Source organism: Hemitrygon akajei, unplaced genomic scaffold, assembly GCF_048418815.1.
Source record: "Hemitrygon akajei unplaced genomic scaffold, sHemAka1.3 Scf000113, whole genome shotgun sequence".
Classification (NCBI taxonomy): Eukaryota; Metazoa; Chordata; class Chondrichthyes; order Myliobatiformes; family Dasyatidae; genus Hemitrygon; species Hemitrygon akajei.
In genome coordinates, this window is record NW_027331999.1 from 2,172,419 (window position 1) to 2,196,323 (window position 23,905).

Here is a 23,905-nt window from a genome sequence, read left to right on the forward strand (position 1 = left end):
AAAGCTTAAGAGTGAGTCCATATTTTCCAAATCAGATGGCAGCTCGTTCCACACTCTCACCACCCTCTGAGTGAAGAAGTTCCTCCTAATGCTCCCCCTAAACCTTTCCCCTTTCACACTGAAGCCATGTCTTCTCATTTGTATCTCTCCTAATCTATGCCTATTCGCATTTACCCTGTCTATACCCTCATAATTTTGTAAACCTCTATCAAATCTCCCCTCATTCTTCTACGCTCCAAGGAATAAAGTCCTAACCTGTTCAATCTTTCCTTGTAACTCAACTCCTGCACACCCAGCAGCATCCTAGTAAGTCTTCTCTGCACTTTTTCAAACTTACTGATATCCTTCCTACAGTTCGGTGATCAGAGCTGCACACAATACTCCAAATTTGGCCTCACCAATGCCTTATACAACCTCACCATAATATTCCAACTCCTATACTCAGTACTTTGATTTATGAATGCCAGGATGCCAAAAGCCTTTTTTACAACCCTGTCCACCTGTGACGCCACTTTCAGGGGCTTACGTATCTGAATCCCCAGATCCCTCTGTTCTTCCACACTCTTCAGTGCCCTACCGTTATTGTGTATGTCGTACCTTGATTTGTCCTTCCAAAATGGAAAAACTCACACTTGTCTGCATTAAATTCCATCTGCCATTTTCTGGCCCATTTTTCCAGTTGGTCCAGATCCCTCTGCAAGCTTTGAAAGCCTTCCTCGCTGTCCACAACGCATCTATCTTAGTGTCATCCACAACCCTGCTGATCCAATTTATCAAATTATCATCTACATCATTGATATAGACAACAAACAACAATGGTCCCAGCACAGATCCCTGAGGCATACCACTAGTCACAGGTCTCCAGTCTGGGAAGCAATCATCCACTACCACTCTCTGTCTTCTCCCACACAGCCAATTCGAATCCAGTTTACAACCTCTCCATGGATACCTAGTGTCTGAACTTTCTGAACTAACCTCTTACGTGGGACCTTGTCAAAGGCCTTACTAAAGTTCATGCAGACAACATCCACAGCCTTTCCTTCATATGCATTCTTGGTAACCTCCTCGAAAAACACTACAAGATTCATTAAACATGATCTACCACACACAAAGCCATGTTGACTATCTTTAATCAGCCCTTGGTTGTCCAAATCCTTGTTTTTCCGATCTCTCAGAACACCTTCTGATAATTTACCTACTACTGATGTCAGGCTCACTGGCCTGTAATTACCTGGTGTACTTTTGGAGCCTTTTTCAAACAACGGAACTACATGAACTACCCTCCAATCCTCCGGCACCGCACCCGTAGCTGAGGACATTTTAAATATTTCTGCCAGGGCCCCTGCAATTTCTACACTAGTCTCTCTCAAGGTCCGAGAAAAAATCATGTCAGGCCCGGGGGATTTAACTACCTGTATTCACTGTAAGGCAGCAAGCAACACCTCCTTTTTAATCTCTATATGTTCCATGACACTACTGTTTGTTTGCCTTAATTCCATATCCACTATGCCAGTTTCCTGAGTAAACACTGATGCAAAAAACCTGTTTAAGATCTCCCCCATCTCGTGAGGCTCCACACATAGACGACCACTCTGATCTTCTAGGGGACCAATTTTGTCCTTTACTATCCTTTTACTCTCAATATACTTGTAGAAACCCTTCGGGTTTACCTTCACATTATCTGCCAAAGCAACGTCATGTCTCCTTTTTGCCTTCCTGATTTCCTTCTTTAGTATTCGCTTACATTTTCTATACTCTTCAAGTACCTCATTTCTTCCTTGTTGCCTATACCTGCTAAACACCTACTTAACCAGATCACCAATATCACTTGTAAACCAAGGTTCCCTATGCCTGTTAACTTTGCCTTTAATCCTGGCAGGAACATGCAAACTCTGCACTCTCAAAATGTCAACCTTGAAGGCGTTCCACTTACTAAACACATCCTTGCCAGAAAACAACTTAACCCAATCCACACTTCCCATATCCTCCCTCTTTTCCACAAAATTGGTCCTTCTCCAATTCAGAACCTTAACTGGTGGATGAGTCCTATCCTTATCCATAATTATCTTGAAACTAATGACATTATGGTCACTGGACCCAAAATGTTTGCTTACATATACTTCTGTCACCTGACCTGTCTGGTTCCATAATAGGAGATCAGGTACTGCACCCTCTCTCGTTGGTACCTCAATATATTGATTTAGAAAACTTTCCTGAACACATTTGACAAACTCCACGCCATCTAACCCTTTCTCAGAGTGGGCGTCCCCGTCAATATGTGGAAAGTTAAAATCCCCTACGATTACAACTTTCTGTTTCTTACATTGGTCTGCTAACTCTCCACAGATTTGCTCCTCCGATTCTCTGTGACTATTGGGCGGTCTATAATGGCAACCCTATTCGTGTGGTCGCACCTTTCCCGTTCCTCAGCTCCACCCATACGGCCTCTGTAGACGAGCCCTCCGGGCTGTCCCGTCTACGCACAGCTGTGATATTCTCCCTGACTGGTAATGCCACTTCTCCCCCTTTCATCCCTCCGCCCTATCACCTCTGAAACAACGGAAACCCAGAACATGAAGCTGCCAGTCCTGCCCCTCCTGCAAACCAAGTCTTACTAATAGCAATAATGTCGATATCATTATCGTGCCAATCCACGCACTAAACTCATCTGCCTTACCTACAATACTCCTTGCATCAAAATAGATGTACCTGAGAACATTTCTATCATGTACAAACCATTGATATCTGTCTATACAAGCAGTCCTCGCATGACCCTTATCCTCCTCCACCTCACTATCTGCTCTAACACTCTGCCCCCTCCCCCTGCAAACTAGTTTAAAACCCCCGGAGCAGAACTTGCTAACCTACCGGCTAGGATGTTAGTCCCCTCCAGTTCAGGTGCAAACTGCCCAATTCGAACTGGTCCCACCTCCCCTGGAAGAAAGCCCAATTGTCCAGAAACATGAACCCCACCCTCATGCACCATCCCCTCAGCCACGTATTTAGCTGCATTATCTTCCTATTTCTAGCCTCACTAGCACGTGGCACGGGTAGCAATCCACCTGTGGGATCTCACTTTTCCATCCCCCTTTCATCCTCTGTGCTCTCTGTTCCCACTCCACCTTCCTGCTGTTCGATCTCTCCTCAGCATCCCCATTCCTCGTGTGGGATCTCTCTCCCCCATCCCCCTTCCTTCTGTTGGATCTCTATTCCCCATCCCCCTTCCTCCTGTTGGATCTCTCTTCCCCGTCCCGCTTCCTTCTGTGGGATCTCTCATCCCCATCCCCCTTCCTGCCGTTGGATCCCTCTTCCCCATCCCCCTTCCTTCTGTGGGATCTCCCTTCCCCATTCCGTCCTGCTGTGGGATCTCTCATCCCCATCCCCCTTCCTGCTGTGGGATGTCTCTTCTCCATACACCTTCCTCCTGTGGGATCTCTCTCCCCCATCGACTTCTTCCTGTCAGATCTCTCTTTGGCATTCCCCATTGTCCTGTGGAATTTCACTTCCCCAACCCCCTTCCTCCTGTGAGATTTCTCTTCCCAATCCCACATCCTCCTGTGGGAACTCTCTTCCACATCCCTCCTCCTCCTAGCCAATCTCTCAACCCCTTCCCGCGTCATCCTGTTTAATCTCTCTCTATATCCCCTTCCTCCTGTGGGATCTCTCTTCCCCATCCCCCTTCCTCCTGTGGGATCTCTCTACCCCATCCCCCTTCCTCCTGTGGGATCTCTCTTCCCCATCTCCCTTCCTCCTGTGGGATCTCTCTACCCCATCCCCCTTCCTCCTGTGGGATCTCCCTTCCCCATCCCTCTTCCTGCTGTGAGATCTCTCTACCCATCTCCCTTCCTCCTGTGGGCTCTCTGTTCCCTATACAACTTCCTCCTGTGGGATCTCTCATCACCAGCTCCCTTCCTCCTGATGAATCTCTCTTCCCCATCCCCATTCCTACAGTGGAATCTCTCTTCTCCACCCCTCATGCTCCTGTGGGATCTCTCTTCCGCATCCCCTTTCACCCTCTGGGGCCTCTGTTCCCATCCCACTTCCATCTGTTGGATCTGTCTTCCCCAACTCCCTTCCTCCTGTGGGATTTAAACTCCCCACCCCTTTCTTCCTGTGGGATCTCTCTTCAATATCCCATTTCATACAGTGGGATCTCTCTTCCCCATCCACCTGACCCCTGTGGGGGCTCTGTTTCCATCCCTCCACTTTTTACGGGATCTCGCTTCGCCATTTCCCTTCCTCCTATACATCTCTCTTCCCCATTCCCCATCCTCTTGTGGGATCTCTCTTCCCCATCCCCCTTCGTTCTGTGGGATCTCTCTTCCCAATCCCCTACATCGGATGGGATCTCTCTTCCCCGTCCCCCTTCCTCCCGTGGCATTTATTTTCCCCATCACTCTTCCTCCTATGGGATCTCTCCTACTCATCCCCCAACCTCCTGTATGATCTCGCTTCCCCACCCACTTCCTCCTGTCTCATCTCTCGTCCCCATGCCTGATCATCCTATGGGATCTGTATTCCCCATTCCCATTCCTTCTGTGGGATCTATTGTCACCACCCCCTTCCTTCCGACTGATTGCTCTTCCCCATCCCATTTCCTCCTGTGGGTCATCATAATGCCCCCTCTTCCTGTGGGATCTGTCTTGTCCCTTCACATGTATCTCACAACCCCATCCCACATCCTCCTGTCAGATCTCTCTTCCCCATTCTCCTTCCAACTGTGGGATATCTCCTCCCCACCATCTTTCTCCCCAATCCCCTTACTTCTGTGGGATATCTATTCCCCATCCCCTTCCACCTGTGCACTCTCTGCTCCCCATCAACATCCTGCTGTGGGAACTCTCTTCCCCATCCCCCTTCCTCCTGTGGGATCTCTGCACCATCCCCCTTCCTCCTGTGGGATCTCTTTTCCCCATCCCCTTACTCCTGCAGGGCCTTGTTTCGAATACCTGCCACTTCCTGTCGGATCGCTCTTTGGCATGCCCCATTGTCCTGTGTAATTTCTCTTCCCCATCCCCCTTCCTCCTGTGAGATTTCTCTTCCCAATCCCACATCCTCCGTTGGGAACTGTCTTCCACATCCCACCTCCTCCTGGCCGATCTCTCAACCCCATCCCCCTTCATCCTGGTTAATCCCTCTCTCTCCTTCCCCCTTCCTCCCATGGGATCTCTCTATCCCATCCCCTTTCCTCCGGTGGGGTCTCTCTTCCCCATCCCCCTTCCTCCTGTGGGGTCTCTCTTCCCCATCCCCCTTCCTCCGGTGGGATCGCTTTCCCCATCCCCCTTCCTCCTGTGGGGTCTCTCTTCCCCATCCCCCTTCCTCCTGTGGGGTCTCTCTTCCCCATCCCCTTTCACCCTGTGAGGTCTCTCTTCCCCATCCCCCTTCCTCCTGTGGGATCTCTCTTCCCCATCCCCCTTCCTCCTGTGGGATCTCTCTCCCCCATCCCCCTTCCTCCTGTGGGGTCTATTTTCCCCATCCCCCTTCCTCCTGTGGGATCTCTCTTCCCCATCCCCTTTCCTCCTGAGGGATCTCTCATCCCCATCCCGCTTCGTCCTGTGGGATCTCTCTTCCCCAACTCCCTCCCTCCTGAGGAATGTCTCTTCCCCATCCCCCATCCACCTGTGGGATCTTCCTTCCTCATCCCCCTTCCTCCTGTGAGATCTCTTTTCCCCATCCCCTTTCCTCCTCTGGGAACTCTCTTCCCCATCCCCCTTCCACCTGTGGGATCTCTCTGCACCATCCCCCTTCCTCCTGTGGGATCTCTTTTCCCCATCCCCTTACTCCTGCAGGGCCTTGTTTCGAATACCTGCCACCCTGTCGGATCGCTCTTTGGCATGCCCCATTGTCCTGTGTAATTTCTCTTCCCCATCCCCCTTCCTCCTGTGAGATTTCTCTTCCCAATCCCACATCCTCCGTTGGGAACTGTCTTCCACATCCCACCTCTTCCTGGCCGATCTCTCAACCCCATCCCCCTTCATCCTGGTTAATCCCTCTCTCTCCTTCCCCCTTCCTCCCATGGGATCTCTCTATCCCATCCCCTTTCCTCCGGTGGGGTCTCTCTTCCCCATCCCCCTTCCTCCTGTGGGGTCTCTCTTCCCCATTCCCCTTCCTGCTGTGGGGTCTCTCTTCCCCATTCCCCTTCCTCCTGTGGGGTCTCTCTTCCCCATCCCCCTTCCTCCGGTGGGATCGCTTTCCCCATCCCCCTTCCTCCTGTGGGGTCTCTCTTCCCCATCCCCCTTCCTCCTTTGGGATCTCTCTTCCCCATCCCCCTTCCTCCGGTGGGATCGCTTTTCCCCATCCCACTTCCTCCTGTGGGGTCTCTCTTCCACATCCCCCTTCCTCCTGTGGGGTCTCTCTTCCCCATCCCCTTTCACCCTGTGAGGTCTCTCTTCCCCATCCCCCTTCCTCCTGTGGGATCTCTCTTCCCCATCCCCCTTCCTCCTGTGGGATCTCTCTCCCCCATCCCCCTTCCTCCTGTGGGATCTCTCTTCCCCATCCCCTTTCCTCCTGAGGGATCTCTCTCCCCCATCCCCCTTCCTCCTGTGGGATCTCTCTCCCCCATCCCCCTTCCTCCTGTGGGATCTCTCTTCCCCTTCCGACATCCTCCTGTGGGATCTCTCTTCCCCACCCCCTTCCTGCTGTGGGATCTCTCTACCCCTTTCCCCTTCCCCCTGCGAGTTCTCCCTACCCCATCCCCCTTCACCCTGCAAGTTCTCTCTTCCCCTTCCACATCCTCCTGTGGGATCTCTCTACCCCATCCCCCTTCCCCCTGCGAGTTCTCTCTACCCCATCCCCCTTCACCCTGCGAGTTCTCTCTTCCCCTTCCCACATCCTCCTGTGGGACATCCCTTCCCCATCTCCCTCCTGTGAGATCTCTTCCCCATCCCCCTTCCTCCGGTGGGATCGCTTTTCCCCATCCCCCTTCCTCCTGTGGGGTCTCTCTTCCCCATCCCCCTTCCTCCTGTGGGATCTCTCTTCCCATCCCCCTTCCTCTGGTGGGATCTCTCTTCCCCATCTCCCTTCCCCCTGCGAGTTCTCTCTTCCCCTTCCCACATCCTCCTGTGGGATATCCCTTCCCCATCTCCCTCCTGCGAGTTCTCTCTTCCCCATCCCCCTTCCTCCGGTGGGATCGCTTTTCCCCTTCCCCTTTCCTCCTGTGGGATCTCTCTTCCCCTTCCCACATCCTCCTGTGGGGTCTCTCTTCCCCATCTCTCTTCCTCCTGTGGGAGCTCTCTTCCCATTCGCTCTTACGCCTGAGTGAACTCTCCTCCCCACAGCCCTTCATAGAATCATAAAACACCAGCACACAGTAAACAAGCCATCTGGCCCTTCTGCTCTGTGCTGAAACTTTATTCCGCTTGTCCCAGTGACCTGTACCCAGTCCATAACCCTCCAGACCTCTCCCATCCATGTGTCTATCCAATTTATTCTTAAAGCTTAAGAGTGAGTCCACATTTTCCACATCGGATGGCAGCTCGTTCCACACTCTCACCACTCTCTCAGTGAAGAATTTCCCCCGGAACCTTTCCCCTTTCACCCTGAAGCCAAGTCCTCCTGTAATTTATCTCTCCTAATGTTTGTGGAAAGAGCCTATTCTCATTTACCCTCTCTATACCCCTCAGAGTTTTGTCAACCTCTTTGAAATCCCCCCGCATTCTTTTGCGCTCCAAGGAATAAAGTCGTAATCTGTTCAATCTTTCCCTGTAACTCAACTCCTGAAGACCCGGCAACATCCTAGTAAATCTTCTCTGCACTCTTTCAACCATACTGATATCCTTCCTATAGTTCAGTGACCAGAACTGCACACAATATTCAAAACTTGGCCTCACCAATGTCCTATACAATCTCACCATAACATTCCAACTCCTATACTCAATACTTTGATTTATGAATGCCAGGATGCCAAAAGCCTTCTTTACAACCCTGTCCACCTGTGACGCCACTTTCAGGGAATTATGTATCTGAACTCCCAGATCCCTTTGTTCCTCCACACTCTTCAGTGCCCTACCATTTACTGTGTATGTCCTACCTTGATCTGTCCTTCCAAAATGCAACACCTCACACTTGTCTGCATTAAAGTGGTGACTAGTGGTGTGCCTCAGGGATCTGTACTGAGTCCAATGTTGTTTGCATTATACATTAATGATCTGGATGATGGAATGGTAAATTGGATTAGTAAGTATGCAGATAATACTAAGATAGGTGACGTTGTGGATAATGAAGGTTTTCAAAGCTTGTTGTTCAAAGATTTAGGCCAGTTAGAAGAGTGGGCTGAAAGATGGCAGATGGAGTTTAATGTTGATATGTGTGAGGTGATACATTTTGGTAGGAATAATCCAAAAAGGACATACATGGTAAATGGTAGGGCACTGAGGAATGCAGCAAAACAGAGTGATCTAAGAATAATGGTGCATAGTTCCCTGAAGGTGGAATCTCATGTGGATAGGGTGGTGAAGAAAGCTTTTGGTATACTGGCCTTTATAAATCAGAGCATTGAGTATAGGAGTTGGGATGTAATGTTAAAATTGTACAAGGGATTGTTAAGGCCAAATTTGGAGTATTGTGTACAGTTCTGGTGACCGAATTATAGGAAAGATGTCAACAAAATAGAGAGAGTACTAAGTAAATTTACTAGAATATTACCTGGGTTTCAGCACTTATTGAACAAGTTAGGTCTTTATTCTTTGGAGCGTAGAAGGTTGAGGGGGGACTTGATAGAGGTATTTAAAATTATGAGGGGGATAGATAGAGTTGACATGGATAGTCTTTTTTCCATTCAGAGTAGGGGAGATTCGAACAAGAGGGAATGAGTTGAGAGTGAAAGGACAAAAGTTTAGGGGTATCACAAGGGAGATCTTCTTTACTCAGAGAGTGGTAGCTGTGTGGAACGAGTAGAAGTGGTAGAGGCGGGTTCAATTTTGTCATTTTAAAAAAATTGGATAGTAATATGGACAGGAAAGGAATGGAATGGGGGGTTATGGGCTGAGTGCAGGTAGGTGGGACTAGGTGAGAGTAAGCATTCGGCACAGACTAGAAAGGCCGAGATGGCCTGTTTCCGTGCTGTAATTGTTATATGGTTATATGTCATATGTTCTAAATTCCATCTGTCATTTTCTGGCCCATTTTTCCAGTTGGTCCAGATCCCTCTGCAGGCTTTCAAAGCTTTCCTCACTGTCCACAACGCCTCCATCTTAGTGTCATCAGCAAACCTGCTGATCCAATTTATCACATTATCATATAGATCATTGATATAGACAACAAACAATGGTCCCAGCACAGATCCCTGAGACCCACCACTAGTCACAGGCCTCCAGTCTGAGAAGCAATCATCCACTACCACTCTCTGTCTTCTCCCACACAGCCAATTCGAATGCAGTGTACAACCTCTCCATGGATACCTACTGTCTGAACCTTCTGAACTGACCTTTTATGTGTGGGACCTTGTCAAAGGCCTTACTAAAGTTCATGCAGACAACATCCACAGCCTTTCCTTCATATGCATTCTTGGTAACCTCCTTGAAAAACACTACAAGATTCATTAAACATGATCTACCACATACAAAGCCATGTTGACTATCTTTTATCAGCCCTTGGCTGTCCAAATCCTTGTATATCCGATCTCTCAGAACACCTTCTGATAATTTACCTACTACTGATGTCAGGCTCAATGGCCTGTAATTACCTGGTGCACTTTTGGAGCCTTTTTCAAACAACGGAACTACATGAACTACCCTCCAATCCTCCGGCACCGCACCCGTGGCTGAGGACATTTTAAATATTTCTGCCAGGGCCCCTGCAATTTCTACACTAGTCTCTCTCAAGGTCCGAGAAAAAATCATGTCAGGCCCGGGGGATTTATCTACCTGTATTCACTGTAAGGCAGCAAGCAGCTCCTCCTCTTTAATCTCTATATGTTCCATGACACAACTGTTTGTTTGCCTTAATTCCATATCCGCTATGCCAGTTTCCTGAGTAAACACTGATGCAAAAAAACTGTTTAAGATCTCCCCCATCTCGTGAGGCTCCACACATAGACGACCACTCTGATCTTCTAGGGGACCAATTTTGTCCTTTACTATCCTTTTACTCTCAATATACTTGTAGGAACCCTTCTGGTTTACCTTCACATTATCTGCCAAAGCAACCTCATGTCTTCTTTTTGCTTTCCTGATTTCCTTCTTTAGTATTTGCTTACATTTTCTATACTCTTCAAGTACCTCAATTGTTCCTTGTTGCCTATACCTGCTAATCACCTACTTAACCAGATCGCCAATATCCCTTGAAAACCAAGGTTCCCTATGCCTGTTAACTTTGCCTTTAATCCTGGCAGGAACATGCAAACTCTGAACTCTCAAAATTTCACCCTTGAAGGCCTTCCACTTACTGAACACATCCTTGCCAGAAAACAACTTATCCCAATCCACTTTTCCCAGATCCTCTCTCATTTCCACAAAATTGGCCCTTCTCCAATTCAGAACCTTAACTGGTGGACCAGTCCTATCCTTATCCATAATTATCTTGAAACTAATGACATTATGGTCACTGGACCCAAAATGTTTGCTTACATATACTTCTGTCACCTGACCTGTCTGGTTCCCTAATAGGGGATCAGGTACTGCACCCTCTCTCGTTGGTACCTCAATATATTGATTTAGAAAACTTTCCTGAACACATTTGACAAACTCCACGCCATCTAACCCTTTCTCAGAGTGGGAGTCCCCGTCAATATGTGGAAATTTAAAATCCTCTACGATTACAACTTTCTGTTTCTTACATCGGTCTGCTAACTCTCTACAGATTTGCTCCTCCAATTCTCTCTGCCTATAATACAACCCTATTCGTGTGCTCACATTTTCCCCGTTCCTCAGCTCCACCCATATGGCCTCTATAGACTGTCCAGGCTGTCCCATCTACGCACAGCTGTGATATTCTCCCTGACTAGTAATGCCACTCCTTCTCCTTTCATCCTTCACCCCTATCACGTCTGAAACAACGGAACGCCGGAACATGAAGCTGGCGCTTTTAAGGAATATAAAAGTGGATAAATCTCCGGATCCTGACAGGATATTCTCTAGGACCATGAGGGACGTTAGTGTAGAAATAGCAGGGGCTCTGACAGAAATATTTCAAATGTCATTAGAAACGGGGATGGTGCCGTAGGATTGGCATATTGCTCATGTGGTTCCATTGTTTAAAAAGGGTTCTAAGAATAAATCAAGCAATTATAGGCCTGCCAGTTTGACGTCAGTGGTGGGTAAATTAATGGAAGGTATTCTTAGAAATGGTATATATAATTATCTGGATAGACAGGGTCTGATTAGGAACAGTCATCATGGATTTGTGCGTGAAAGGTCATGTTTGACATACCTTATTGAATTTTTTGAAGAGGTTACAAGTAAAGTTGACGAGAGTAAAGCAGTGGATGTTGTCTATATGGACTTCATTAAGGCCCTTGACAAGGTTCCGCACAGAAGGTTAATAAGGAAGATTTGATCGTTAGGTGTTAATACTGAAGCAGTAAAATGGATTCAACAGTGTCTGGATGGGAGATGCCAGAGAGTAGTGGTGGATAACTGTCAGGTTGGAGGCCGGTGACTAGTGGTGGGCCTCAGGGATCTGTACTGGGTCTAATGTTGTTTGTCATATACATTAATGATCTGGATGATGGGGTGGTAAATTGGATTGGTAAGTATGCAGATGATACTAAGGTAGGTGGCGTTGTGGATAATGAAGTAGGATTTAAAAGTTTGCAGAGAGATTTAGAACAGTTAGAGGAGTGGGCTGAACGATGGCAGATGGAGTTTAATGCTGATAAGTGTGAGGTACTGCATTTTAGTAGGAATAATCCAAATAGGACATACATGGTAAATTGTAGGGCATTGAAGAATGCAGTAGAACAGGGTGATCTAGGAATAATGGTGCATAGTTCCCTGAAGGTGGAATCTCATGTGAATAGGGTGGTGAAGAAAGCTTTTGGTATGTTGGCCTTTATAAATCAGAGCATTGAGTATAGGAGTTGGGATGTAATGTTAAAATTGTACAAGGCATTGGTAAGGCCAAATTTGGAGTATTGTGTACAGTTCTGGTCACCGAATTATAGGAAAGATGTCAATAAAATAGAGAGAGTACAGAGAAGATTTACTAGAATGTTACCTGGGTTTCAGCACCTAAGTTACACAGAAAGATTGAACAAGTTAGGTCTTTATTCTTTGGAGCATAGAAGGTTGAGGGGGGACGATAGAGGTATTTAAACTTATGGGGGGATAGATAGAGTTGACGTGGATAGGCTTTTTCCATTGAGAATAGTGGAGATTCAAACAAGAGGACATCAGTTGAGAGTTAGGGGGCAAACGTTTAAGGGTAATATGACGGGTAATTTCTTTACTCAGAGAGTGGTCGCTGTGTGGAACGAGCTTCCAGTAGAAGTGGTAGAGGCAGGTTCGGTATTGTCATTTAAAGTAAAATTGGATAGGCATATGGACAGGAAAGGAATGGAGGGTTATGGGCTGAGTACGGGTCAGTGGGACTAGGTGAGTGTAAGCATTCGGCACGGACTAGAAGGGCCAAAATGGCCTGTTTCCGTGCTGTAATTGTTATATGTTTATATAGTTATTAGTCCTGCCCCTCCTGCAACCAAGTCTTACTAATAGCAATGATGTCAATATCATCATGTGCCAATCCACGACCTAAACATATCTGCCTCACCTACAATACTCCTCGTATGGAAATAGATGTACCTGAGAACATTTCTATCACGTACAAATCTTTGATATCTGTCTATACAAGCAGTCCTCACATGACCCGTATCCTCCTCCACATCACTATCAGCTCTAACACACTGCACCCTCCGCTTACAATCTGGTTTAAAATCCCCTGAGCAGAACTTGCCTAACCTACCGGCAAGGATGTTAGTCCCCTCCAGTTCAGGTGCAAACTGTCCAATTCAAACTGGTCGCACCTCTCCTGGAAGAAAGCCCAATTGTCCAGAAACATGAACCCCACCCTCATGCACCATCCCCTCAGCCACGTATTTAGCTGCATTATCTTCCTATTTCTAGCCTCACTAGCACATAGCACGGGGAGCAATCCACCTGTGGGATCTCCCTTCCCCTTCCCCCTTCTTCCTGTGCGATGTCCCTTCCCCGTCCCCCTTCCTCCTGTGGGATGTCCCTTCCCCGTCCCCCTTCCTCCTGTGGGATCTCACTTCCCCATCCCCCTTCCTCCTGTGGGATCTCTCTTCCCCGTCCCCCTTCCTCCTGTGGGATCTCACTTCCCCATCCCCCCTCCTCCTGTGGGATCTCTCTTCCCCGTCCCCCTTCCTCCTGTGGGATCTCTCTTCCCCGTCCCCCCTCCTCCTGTGGGATCTCACTTCCCCATCCCCCCTCCTCCTGTGGGATCTCTCTTCCCCATCCCCCTTCCTCCTGTGGGATCTCACTTCCCCATCCCCCTTCCTCCTGTGGGATCTCTATTCCCCATCCACCTTTCTTCTGTGGGGCTTCTGTTGTCATACCTCACCCTTCTTGTGGGTCTCCCTTCCACATCTTCCTTCCTCTTCAGGGATCTATCACTTCCCCTTCCCCCTTCCACCTGTGGGATCTCTCTACCACATCCCCCCTCCTGTGGGATCGCTCTTCCCCATCCCCCATCCTCCTGTGGGATCTCTCTTCCCCATCCCCCTTCCTCCTGTGGTATCTCTCTTCCCCATCCCCCTTCCTACTTTCAAATCTCTCGTCCATCCGAACTCCTGTGGGATCTCTCTTCCCCCTCCCCCTTCCTCCTGTGGGATCTCTCTTCCCCATCTCCCTTCCTCCTGTGGGATCTCTCTTCCCCATCCCCCTTCCTCCGGTGGGATCGCTTTTCCCCATCCCCCTTCCTCCTGTGGGGTCTCTCTTCCCCATCCCCCTTCCTCCTGTGGGATCTCTCTTCCCCATCCCCCTTCCTCCTGTGGGATCTCTCTTCCCCATCCCCCTTCCTCCTGTGGTATCTCTCTTCCCCATCCCCCTTCCTACTTTCAAATCTCTCGTCCATCCGAACTCCTGTGGGATCTCTCTTCCCCCTCCCCCTTCCTCCTGTGGGATCTCTCTTCCCCATCTCCCTTCCTCCTGTGGGATCTCTCTCCCCCATCCCGCTTCATCCTATGGGATCCCTCTCCCCCATTCCCCTTCCTCCTGCGGGATCTCTCTCCCCCATCCCCCTTCCTCCTGTGGGATCTCTATTCACCATCACCCTTTCCCGTGTGGGGCCTCTGTTCCCATCCCCCACTCTTCTTGTGGGATCTCTCTTCCCCATCCCTTTAGCTCGGGTGGGTCTATTTCACTGTGTCCCATTGACATTTCTGCTTTTCTGTCAGGAACATTTTGTTTAGCCATCGGGGAATGGGACAGAATATGTGGAGTTTACAGAGTCACACCGACAGACAAAATTACCGACATTTGGTGAATACGCTGGTGCTGGGCAGGGAGGGACATTGATAGTGATGGGAACTCCGATCAGTGATTTACTGAAGGGTTTAATGTTTCCTGAAATATCCAAGTGAGAGAAATTCCCCCAGACCCACGGTTTGAATCACTTTGTTCATCAATCAGTCTGTTTGTGTTTAGACTTGAGGAGAATGACCTGGGAGATTCAGGAGTGAAACTGGTGTCTGCGGCTCTGAGGAACCTGGAGTGTAAAATACAGAAACTGTGGTAAGTACCAGACTGTGGGAGATTGTGTTTACAGTCACTGGGTGTCTGACACTGAACATTAATGTGATCAGTAGAAACAAAGAAACATAGAAAACCTACAGCACAATACAGGCCCTTCAGCCCACAACGCTGTGCCGAACATGTTTCTAATTTAGAATTACCTCGGTTTTACCCATAGCCCTCCATGTAGCCTTCCTGGAGTTTAAAGATCCGATCGTTTCCGCCTCCACCACCGCCGCCAGCAGCCCATTCCACGCACTCACCACTCTCTGTGTAGAAAAACTTACCCCTGACATCTCCTCTGTACCTACTTCCAAGCACCTTAAAACTATGCCCTCTCGTGTTAGCCATTTCAGCCCTGGGGAAAAGCCTCTGACTATCTACATGATCAATGATCTCATTATCGTGTACACCTCTATCAAATCACCTCTCATCCTCCGTCACTCCAAGAGAAAAGGCCGAGTTCACTCAACCTATTCTCATAAGGCTTGCTCCCCAATCCAGGCAACATCCTTGTAAATCTCCTCCGCACCCTTTCTATGGTTTCCACGTCCTTCCTATAGTGAGGCGACCAGAATTGAGCACAGTATTCCAAGTAGGGTCTGACCAGGGTCCTGTATAGCTGCAACATATAACCATATAACAATTACAGCACGGAAACAGGCCATCTCGGCCCTTCTAGTCTGTGCCGAACGCTTACTCTCACCTAGTCCCACTGACCGGCACTCAGCCCATAATCCTCCTTTCCTTTCCTGTCCATATACCTATCCAATTTTACTTTAAATGACAATACTGAACCTGCCTCTACCACTTCTACTGGAAGCTCGCTCCACACAGCTACCACTCTCTGAGTAAAGAAATTCCCCCTCTTGTTACCCTTAAACTTTTGCCCCCTAACTCTCAAATCATGTCCTCTTGTTTGAATCTCCCCTACTCTCAATGGAAAAAGTCTATCCACGTCAACTCGATCTATCCCCCCTCATAATCTCTCAACTGTTAAACATTACCTCTCGATTCTTAAACTCAATCCCACGACTGATGAAGGCCAATACACTGTACGCCCTTTTAACTACAGAGTCAACCTGCATAGCATCTTTGAGTGTCCTATGTACTCGGACCCCAAGATCCCTCTGATCCTCCACACTGCTAAGAGTCTTACCATTAATACTATATTCTGCCATCATATTTGACCTACCAAATAAACCACTTCACACTTATTTGGGTTGAACTCCATCTGCCACTTCTCAGCCCAGTTTTGCATCCTATCAATGTCCCATTGTAAACTCTGACAGCCCACCACACTATCCACAACACCCCCAAGCTTTGTGTCATCATCATATTTACTAACCCTACCCTCCACTTCCTCATCCAGGTCATTTATAAAAATCACAAAGACTTGGGGTCCCAGAACAGATCCCTGAGGCACTCCACTGGTCACTGGTCTCCATGCAGAATATGACCTGTCTACTACCACTCTTTGCCTTCTGTGGGCAAGCCAGTTCTGGATCCACAAAGCAATGTCCCCTTGGATCCCATGCCTCCTTACTTTCTCAATAAGTCTTGCATGGTGTACCTTATCAAATGCCTTGCTGAAATCAATATACACTGCATCTTCTTCCTTCCTTCATCAATGTGTTTAGTCACATCCTCAACAAAATCATTCAGACTCGTAAGGCACAACCTGCCTTTGACAAAGCCATGCTGACTATTCCTAATCATATTTTGCCTCTCCAGATGTTCATAAATCCTACCTCTCAGGATCTTCTCCATCAACTTACCAACCACTGAAGTAAGACTCACTGGTCTATAATTTCCTGGGCTAACCCTACTCCCTTTCTTGAATAAGTGAACGAGATTCGCAACCCTCCAATCCTCCGGAACCTCTCATGTCCTCATTGATGATGCAAAGATCATCGCCAGAGGCTCAGCAATCTCTTCCCTTGCTTCCAACAGTCGCCTCGTGTACACCTTTTCCCGGTCGCGGTGACTTATCCAACTTGATGCTTTCCAAAAGCTCCACCACATATTTCTTAATATCTACATTCTCAAGCTTTTCAGTCCACTGCAAGTCATCCCTACAATTGCCAAGATCCTTTTCCGTCATGAATACTGAAGCAAATGGTTCATTAAATATCTCCGCTATTTCCTCCGGTTCAATACGCTCTTTTCCATTGTCACACTTGATTCGTCCTATTCTGTCACATCTTATCCTCTTGCTCTTCACATACTTGCAGAATGCTTTGGGGTTTTCCTTAATCCTGTCCACCAAGGCCTTCTCATGGCCGCTTCTAGCTCTCCTGATTTCATTCTTAAGCTCCTTCCTGATAGCCTTATAATCTTCCAGATTCATATCACTATCTCGTTTTTGAACCTTTTGTAAGCTCTTCTTTTCTTCTTGACTAGATTTACAACAGCCTTTGTACATCACAGATCTTGTCCCCTACCATCCTTTCCATGTCTCACTGGAACGCACCTTCTCAGAACCCCATGTAAATATCCCTTGAACATTTTCTATATTGCTTCGGTACTATTCTCTGACAACATCTGTTTCCAATTCATGCTTACAAGTTCCAACCTGATAGCCCCATAGTTCCCCTTACCCTAATTAAAGGTTTCCCTAACTTAACTGACCCATACCTCTCCAAAGGTGTGGTAAAAGAGACAAAATTGTGATCACTATCTCCAAAATGCTCTCCCACTGAGAGACCTGACACCTGACCAGGTTCATTTCCCAATAGCAGATCAAGTACAACCTCTCCTCTTGTAGGCTTATCTACATATTGTGTCAGAAAACCTTCCTGAACACACCTAACAAACTCCACTCCATCTAAACCCCTCACTCTAGGGAGATACCAATCAATATTTGGGAAATTAAAATCTCACTCCTCAACAACCCTGTTATTAAAAACTCCTTTCCAGAATCTGTCTCCCTATCTGCTCCTCAATGTCCCTGTTACTGTTGGGTGGTCTATACAAAACACCCAGTAGTGTTATTGACCCCTTCCTGTTCCTAACTTCCACCCAGAGATGCCGTAGTGTCCTCCTTTTCTGTAGCCATGACACTATCTCTGATCAACAGTGCCACGTCCCCACCTCTTTTGCCTCCCTCCCTGTCCTTTCTGAAACAATTAAATCCTGACACTTGAAGTAGCCATTCCTGCCCCTGCACCATCCTAGTCTCTGTAATGGGCACCACATCATCGCTCCGAGAGCTGATCCACACTCGAAGCTCATCCGTTTTATTCATCATACTCCTTGCATTAAAATAGACACATCTCAAACCATCGGACTGAGTGCCTCCTTCTCTATCACCCGCGTATCCTCCCTTTCACACTGTCTCCAAATTCTCTCTATTTGTGAGCCAACCTCCCTCTCCTCCATCACATCAATTTGGTTCCCTCCCCCCAGCAATTCTAGTTTAAACTCTCCCCAGTAGCCTTAGCAAACCTTCCTGCCAGGATATTGTTCCCCCTGGGATTCAAGTGCAACCCGTCATTTTTGTACAGGTCACACCTGCCCCAAAAGAGGTCCCAATGATCCAGAAATCTGAATCCCTGCCTCCTGCTCCAATCCCTCAGTCAATGCATTTATCCTCCACCTCATCCTAATCTTATTCTCACTGTCACGTGGCACAGGCAGTAATTCCAAGATCACTACCTCTGAGGTCCTGCTTCTCAACTTCCTTCCTAACTCCCTGTAGTCTACTTTCAGGACCTCTTCCCTTTTCCTACCTATGTCACTGGTACCAATATGTACCACGACCTCTGGCTGTTCTCCCTCCCACTGCAGGATATCTTGGACATGATCAGAAACATCCCGGGCCCTGGCACCTGGGAGGCAAACTACCATCCGAGTCTCTTTCCTGTGTCCACAGAATCGTCTGTCTGACCCCCTTAACTATAGTCCTCTATCTCTACTGCCATCCTCTTCCTTTCCCTGCCCTCTTGAGCCACAGGGCCAGACTCTGTGCCAGATGCACTGACACTGATGCTACCCAACCCCGTAGGCCAGCCCCCTCTGGCAGTACTCGAACAGGAGAACTTATTGTCAAGGGGTACAGCCACAGGGGTATTCACTAGTTCCTGCTTCTTGCCCATCCGTCTCCTGACTGTGACTCACTTCTTCAGTCTCCCGTGGCCCCGGTGTGACCACCTGCCTGTAACTCCTCTCTATCACCTCCTCGCTCTCCCTGACCAGACGAAGGTCATCGAGCTGCATCTCCAGTTCCCTAACTCGGTCCCTAAGGAGCTGCAGCTCGACACACCGGGTGCAGATGTTGCCGTCCAGGAGGCTGGGAGTCTCCAGGATCTCCCACATCTGACACCGAGCACAGAAAACCAGCCTCACACACATACTCTCTGTCTGTGTGTAAACAGATAACCTACCTCGCCTCGACCCTTTATCGCCGAAGCCCCGTTGAGCCAAAGCCTTCCTACTCTGTCTCCCTCTCCTCTGACGCTCGCTCTGTAAATCTGTCTTCCTTTTAAACTCTTCTCGCTGTTCTCACTGGCCGACTTGCACAGTCGTGCTGAAGAAAAAAAAAGTGATTGTGTTACTGATAAGCACTGGGGATTTGTACCGTCTCCTGTCTCTCTGTGTCCTTCACCCTCACTCTCTCTTATCTCCAGGCTGAGGGGTGTCGGTCTCACAGATTCTGGTGCCGAGGATCTCGGCTCCGCTCTCAGTACAAACCCATCACTGACGGGGCTGAACCTGAGTTATAATAAACTGGGGGATTCAGGAGTGAAACTGGTGTCTGCGGCTCTGAGGAACCCGGAGTGTAAAATACAGAAACTGTGGTAAGCACCAGACTGTGGGAGATTGTGTTTACAGTCACTGGCTGTCTGACCCTGAACATTAATGTGATCAGTAATTGTGTTACTGATAAACACTGGGGATTTGTACCATCTCCTGTCTCTCTGTGTCCTTCACCCTCACTCTCTCTCATCTCCAGGCTGAGGGATGTCGGTCTCACAGATTCTGGTGCCGAGGATCTCGTCTCCGCTCTCAGTACAAACCCATCACTGACGGAGCTGGACCTGAGATCAAACTCTCTGACAGACGGATCTGTCCCTGCTCTCCGCCGCCTCATACTGACCCTCCCGAGTCTGGAGCGGATCTGGTGAGTGTTTGGTTTGATGTTCAAAGTGATAAAATATCAGCGGATCCCGCGGGTTTTTCTGGTGATATTTGTCTGTGAGTGTTGTTGAAACATTAACCCCGGTCCCCTGTTACTGACACTGTTGTGTAATCTGTTTATTTCATCTTTATTCTCCCATCTGTTTCAGGCTGTACGAGAATCGGTTCAGTGTGACCGGGAGGAAGGAATTGGAGCCTCTGCAGGGAGTCAGACCCGGACTGGGAGTGTACTGTGAAGATCTGAATGTGTGAACATCCTCTCCCGCGGGATGGGGACATTTGGCCGACTCCCCGCCCTCCCCCTTTAACTCCCGCCCTTACCTTTAATGGGCCGCGCGGCGGGGGCTGATTCCCAACGGTTTTAACGGAACATTACAGGCTTCAGTCTCGCGCTGCGTGCGTCGTTCGGAGCGGTCCCGCAGTGACGTATTTCCGCCTCCTCTCCAGCAGCTCACATACCGCCGGATGTGCGTGTTCGAGACTCCCACGTGACACCCCGGAGAATTACCCAGACAGGAAGAGCCGGGGGACCGGGGCTCAGTCTGGGACACCGGTGTCCCGGGGTGGGGGGTATTATCCTGGGAGAGAATCCTTTTGCTCCCTTTGCTGTGGACGGTGCATTCGGCAGCCTGGCCGATATAATGATGTTAAATTGACAAATCCCTCAGCAGTGACCCTGGATCTGCAGTGATCCCGGACACGGCCCTGAAGTGTGATTTTATAATCATCGGTTCCCCGATGCAGAGTGACGGTGAGAAACCGGACTGATCATTCAAACTGTCACTCGTTGTCTCCGGTCAGTTAATTGTGTGTGACTGTGAGTGAGTCGGGAGCAGCTTATTTATTCCCGCACGTCAGCAGCTCACACGTTGTTTAACTTACATTTGTAAATTTACTCACACCCGGGACCAGACACAGAGTGAATCTCCCTCCACACTGTCCCATCACACACTCCCTGGGTCAGACACAGTGAATTTCCCTCCACACCGTTCCATCACACACTCCCGGATCAGACACAGAGTGAATCTCCCTCCACACCGTCCCATCACACACTCCCGGGATCAGACACAGAGTGAATCTCCCTCCACACCGTCCCATTACACACTCCCGGGGTCAGACACAGAGTGAATCTCCCTCCGCACCGTCCCATCACACACTCCCGGGGTCAGACACAGAGTGAATCTCCCTCCACACCGTCCCATCACACACTCCCCGGGGTCAGACACAGAGTGAATCTCCCTCCACACCGTCCCATCACACACTCCCGGGGTCAGACACAGTGAATCTCCCTCCACACCGTCCCATCACACACTCCCGGGGTCAGACACAGAGTGAATCTCCCTCCACACCGTCCCATCACACATTTGCAATGCCAAACACACAGTGAAGCTCCGTCTGCACCATTCCATCACTCAATTAATTCCACCCTGCAAAATCTCATTTCAGGGAAGCAGGCACCATCAATTTGTGGGAGACTCCCGGAACTCCCGGGAGATGTGGGATGTCTGCAATAGAGCAGCTCCTTGGCGGCTAGCCAGCTAGTTTAAATAGCGTTAGCTATGCTAATGAACGAATGACACCCGTTTAAACTCACCTCAACAGTGATTTAACCCCCCCATGAGCAATAGAAAAGTCACTGTTGCGAACAGTTGCAGCGAGCAACACTGTCATTATTCCTGACCCCTATTAGGCAGGGGTACACTTTAGTGTAGTCTGGGGTGAAGTACGTTTTGTATTTTCTTTTTTTTAAATACTCTGCCATGGAGTGCTCCCTCCCTTTCCCTCCCACTCTCTCCCACTCTCTCCCCCTCCCTTCCCCTCTCTCTCCCCCTCTCAAAAAAAATCGATTTGCGGGAGATTGTATATAATTTGCGGGCATCAGGGAGCCGCTATCAATATGCAGGAGACTCCCGGGACTTCGGGAGAGGTGGGATGTCCGACGCTTCACTTGAAATGGCCGCTGGAGAGGGAGTGATGGCTTTGGTAGAAGTGAGCACAAGAGAGGGAGGGACGCGCTGATTTAAAATGGGCGAATCTTTGGTTAATGTGGCCGCCAGGGATGGAGTGAGACACTGACTTACAATGGCCACTGTCACACACAGAATCTATGGCGAAGGAACATGCGGGTGCCCATGGATACAATCCCGGGATCGAGTGTGTTATTGATTGTAATAACTATTTTAATTTGTGCTTTATATAGTCTTGGGCGTTGTACATATGTTTTAAGTCCAATAATATTGTCATTGAATAAACTAATGTACATATCTCAGATATTCACACATACACAATATACATGTGGGTTTTGGGGAGGAGGGGTGAGGGGTTTGGGAGGAAGAGGAGTGATGGGATGAGGAGTGGACTGATGAGACGGTGAGCGTGGCGAAGTCACTGACTCAATAGGGGACGGAAAGGGGAGGGGCGAAAGTTCCTGTCACATACTGGTGGCCGACATGGAGAAGACAAAGACGGGGTGAGGAGGAGTGAAACGACAGGAAGGGAGTGGGAGTGATGGGACGGGGAGGGAGGGGATGTAATGGGACGCGAGGGTGTTCTGATTGGACGGGATGTGGAGTGTGGGGGAGTGACGTTTTCAATAGTGGAAGATGAATGGGTGGTGGACAGTTGCCTTCGCAAATAAGACGAGCTGCAAGAAAGGGGGCGTGCTCGAAGGCAAGGGGGGAGCGGGGGTGGGGGGAGTCGGGGACGCGGCCAGGGCTGATGAGACGGAGAGTTGAGTGTCCCAACAGAGGGAGAGAGGAGCGACTCACTCAACGACGGAGGGAAGGGATCAGGTGCGGGAGCAGAATTTCCCATCAGAAAATGTTCACCACCCAAGATGTGGTGGATGACGGGAGAAAGGGCAAGGGGTCAGAGAGGGGAGGGGTGTCAGGAGTGACGGGCTGAGTAGGGGAGTGAATCACTGGGTAACAGAGAGAGAGAGAGGGCGATGAGGAGAGGTGAAGATTGGCATCGCAAAATGGTAGCCAAACAGCGTACGATGCAGAGGATCGAGATGGTGGGGAGAGGAGAGCGAGGGGAGGGAGGGAAGGAGTTTGCGAGTGTTGGGATGGGAAGGAGGGTGACAAGATGGTGAGGGAGTGACACACTTCGTGGTGGAGGAAGTGGGAAGGAGGGTCTCACACTGTCACAAAATGGCTGTCAGCAGAAGGTTAAATGGAGAGTCGGGAGATCGGGCACCGAGGGGAAGGAGAGGAGGGATGAGGAGTTGAGATTGGATAAACAGGAAGGGAAGTGAGTGGAAGGTGAGGAAAAGCGTTTGCCTCATTCTATGATGCAGGGAGAGCAGTTGTCAATGGTAACCATCACAAAATGGCCGCCAGCCAGGGTGAGATGGGCGGTGATAGAGGGTGAGAGCGGAGGGGGACAGAGGGCGGAGTGTTTCAGAAGTGACGGGAGCCGAGGGTGGAAGACGGCGGCTCGTAACAAGGGAGATGGAACTGGGGGGTTCCCACGGGGGAGGAATGTGACTACGGGAAGAGGCTAGCACCGTTACCCCTCCCCCTCCCCTCCTCAATTTCGAAAGTCCTGCTTTGACTTTTCTATCGGGCTGAGCCTCAGATCGCTCGGCCCGAATCGTTCAGGCTTGTCCCGTGGAGTAGGGGGACGTGTCGTCACTGGGGCCCGTCAAAGGCAGGAGTGGGCGCCGGCTTACCGGAGAAGATGGGAGGCGAGTCTGGCGGTGCGGGCTGGTTGGCGTGGATCACCACCATTTTCTGCAGGGGGGTGGGGTGAGAGGGAGGGGTCAGATTGAGGATGGGAGGGTAGAAAGAGAAGGTGAGGAGAGGAGATGAGATCCACTCCCTCAGCCTCTCTCTCTGTCACCTCTTCTCTCTCCATCTCTTCCCCGACCTCTCTCTCCCCACCCTATCCTCCTCTCTCCACCCCTCTCCGCACCCTTTTATTCCTTTTCTGCCTCCATATCTCTCTACCCCTCCCGCTCTCTTGCTCCCTCCCCACGGTGTTCACCTCCCCCCGTCTCTTGTACCCATGCCTCATTCCTCGCCGCCCACACACACCCGCCCCCCGTGCACAGGAAGATCCCACTCACCACCGGAGGC

The 23,905-nt window shown here is 49.4% G+C and overlaps 1 protein-coding gene across 2 annotated transcripts in view; it reads left to right on the forward strand.

Moving 5' to 3' along the window:
* Positions 1–22,074, forward strand: part of LOC140723446 (NACHT, LRR and PYD domains-containing protein 3-like) — a 46,311-nt gene extending 24,237 nt beyond the window's left edge. For both annotated transcript variants that reach the window (XM_073038024.1, XM_073038022.1), the window contains exons 9-12: positions 14,601–14,687; positions 19,316–19,486; positions 19,642–19,809; positions 19,976–22,074. In XM_073038024.1, the coding sequence (XP_072894125.1) occupies positions 14,601–14,687; positions 19,316–19,486; positions 19,642–19,809; positions 19,976–20,078 (529 nt within the window). In that variant the 3' untranslated portion in view covers positions 20,079–22,074. The remainder of the gene's footprint in view (positions 1–14,600; positions 14,688–19,315; positions 19,487–19,641; positions 19,810–19,975) is intronic.
* The last annotated feature ends 1,831 nt before the right edge of the window (positions 22,075–23,905 follow it).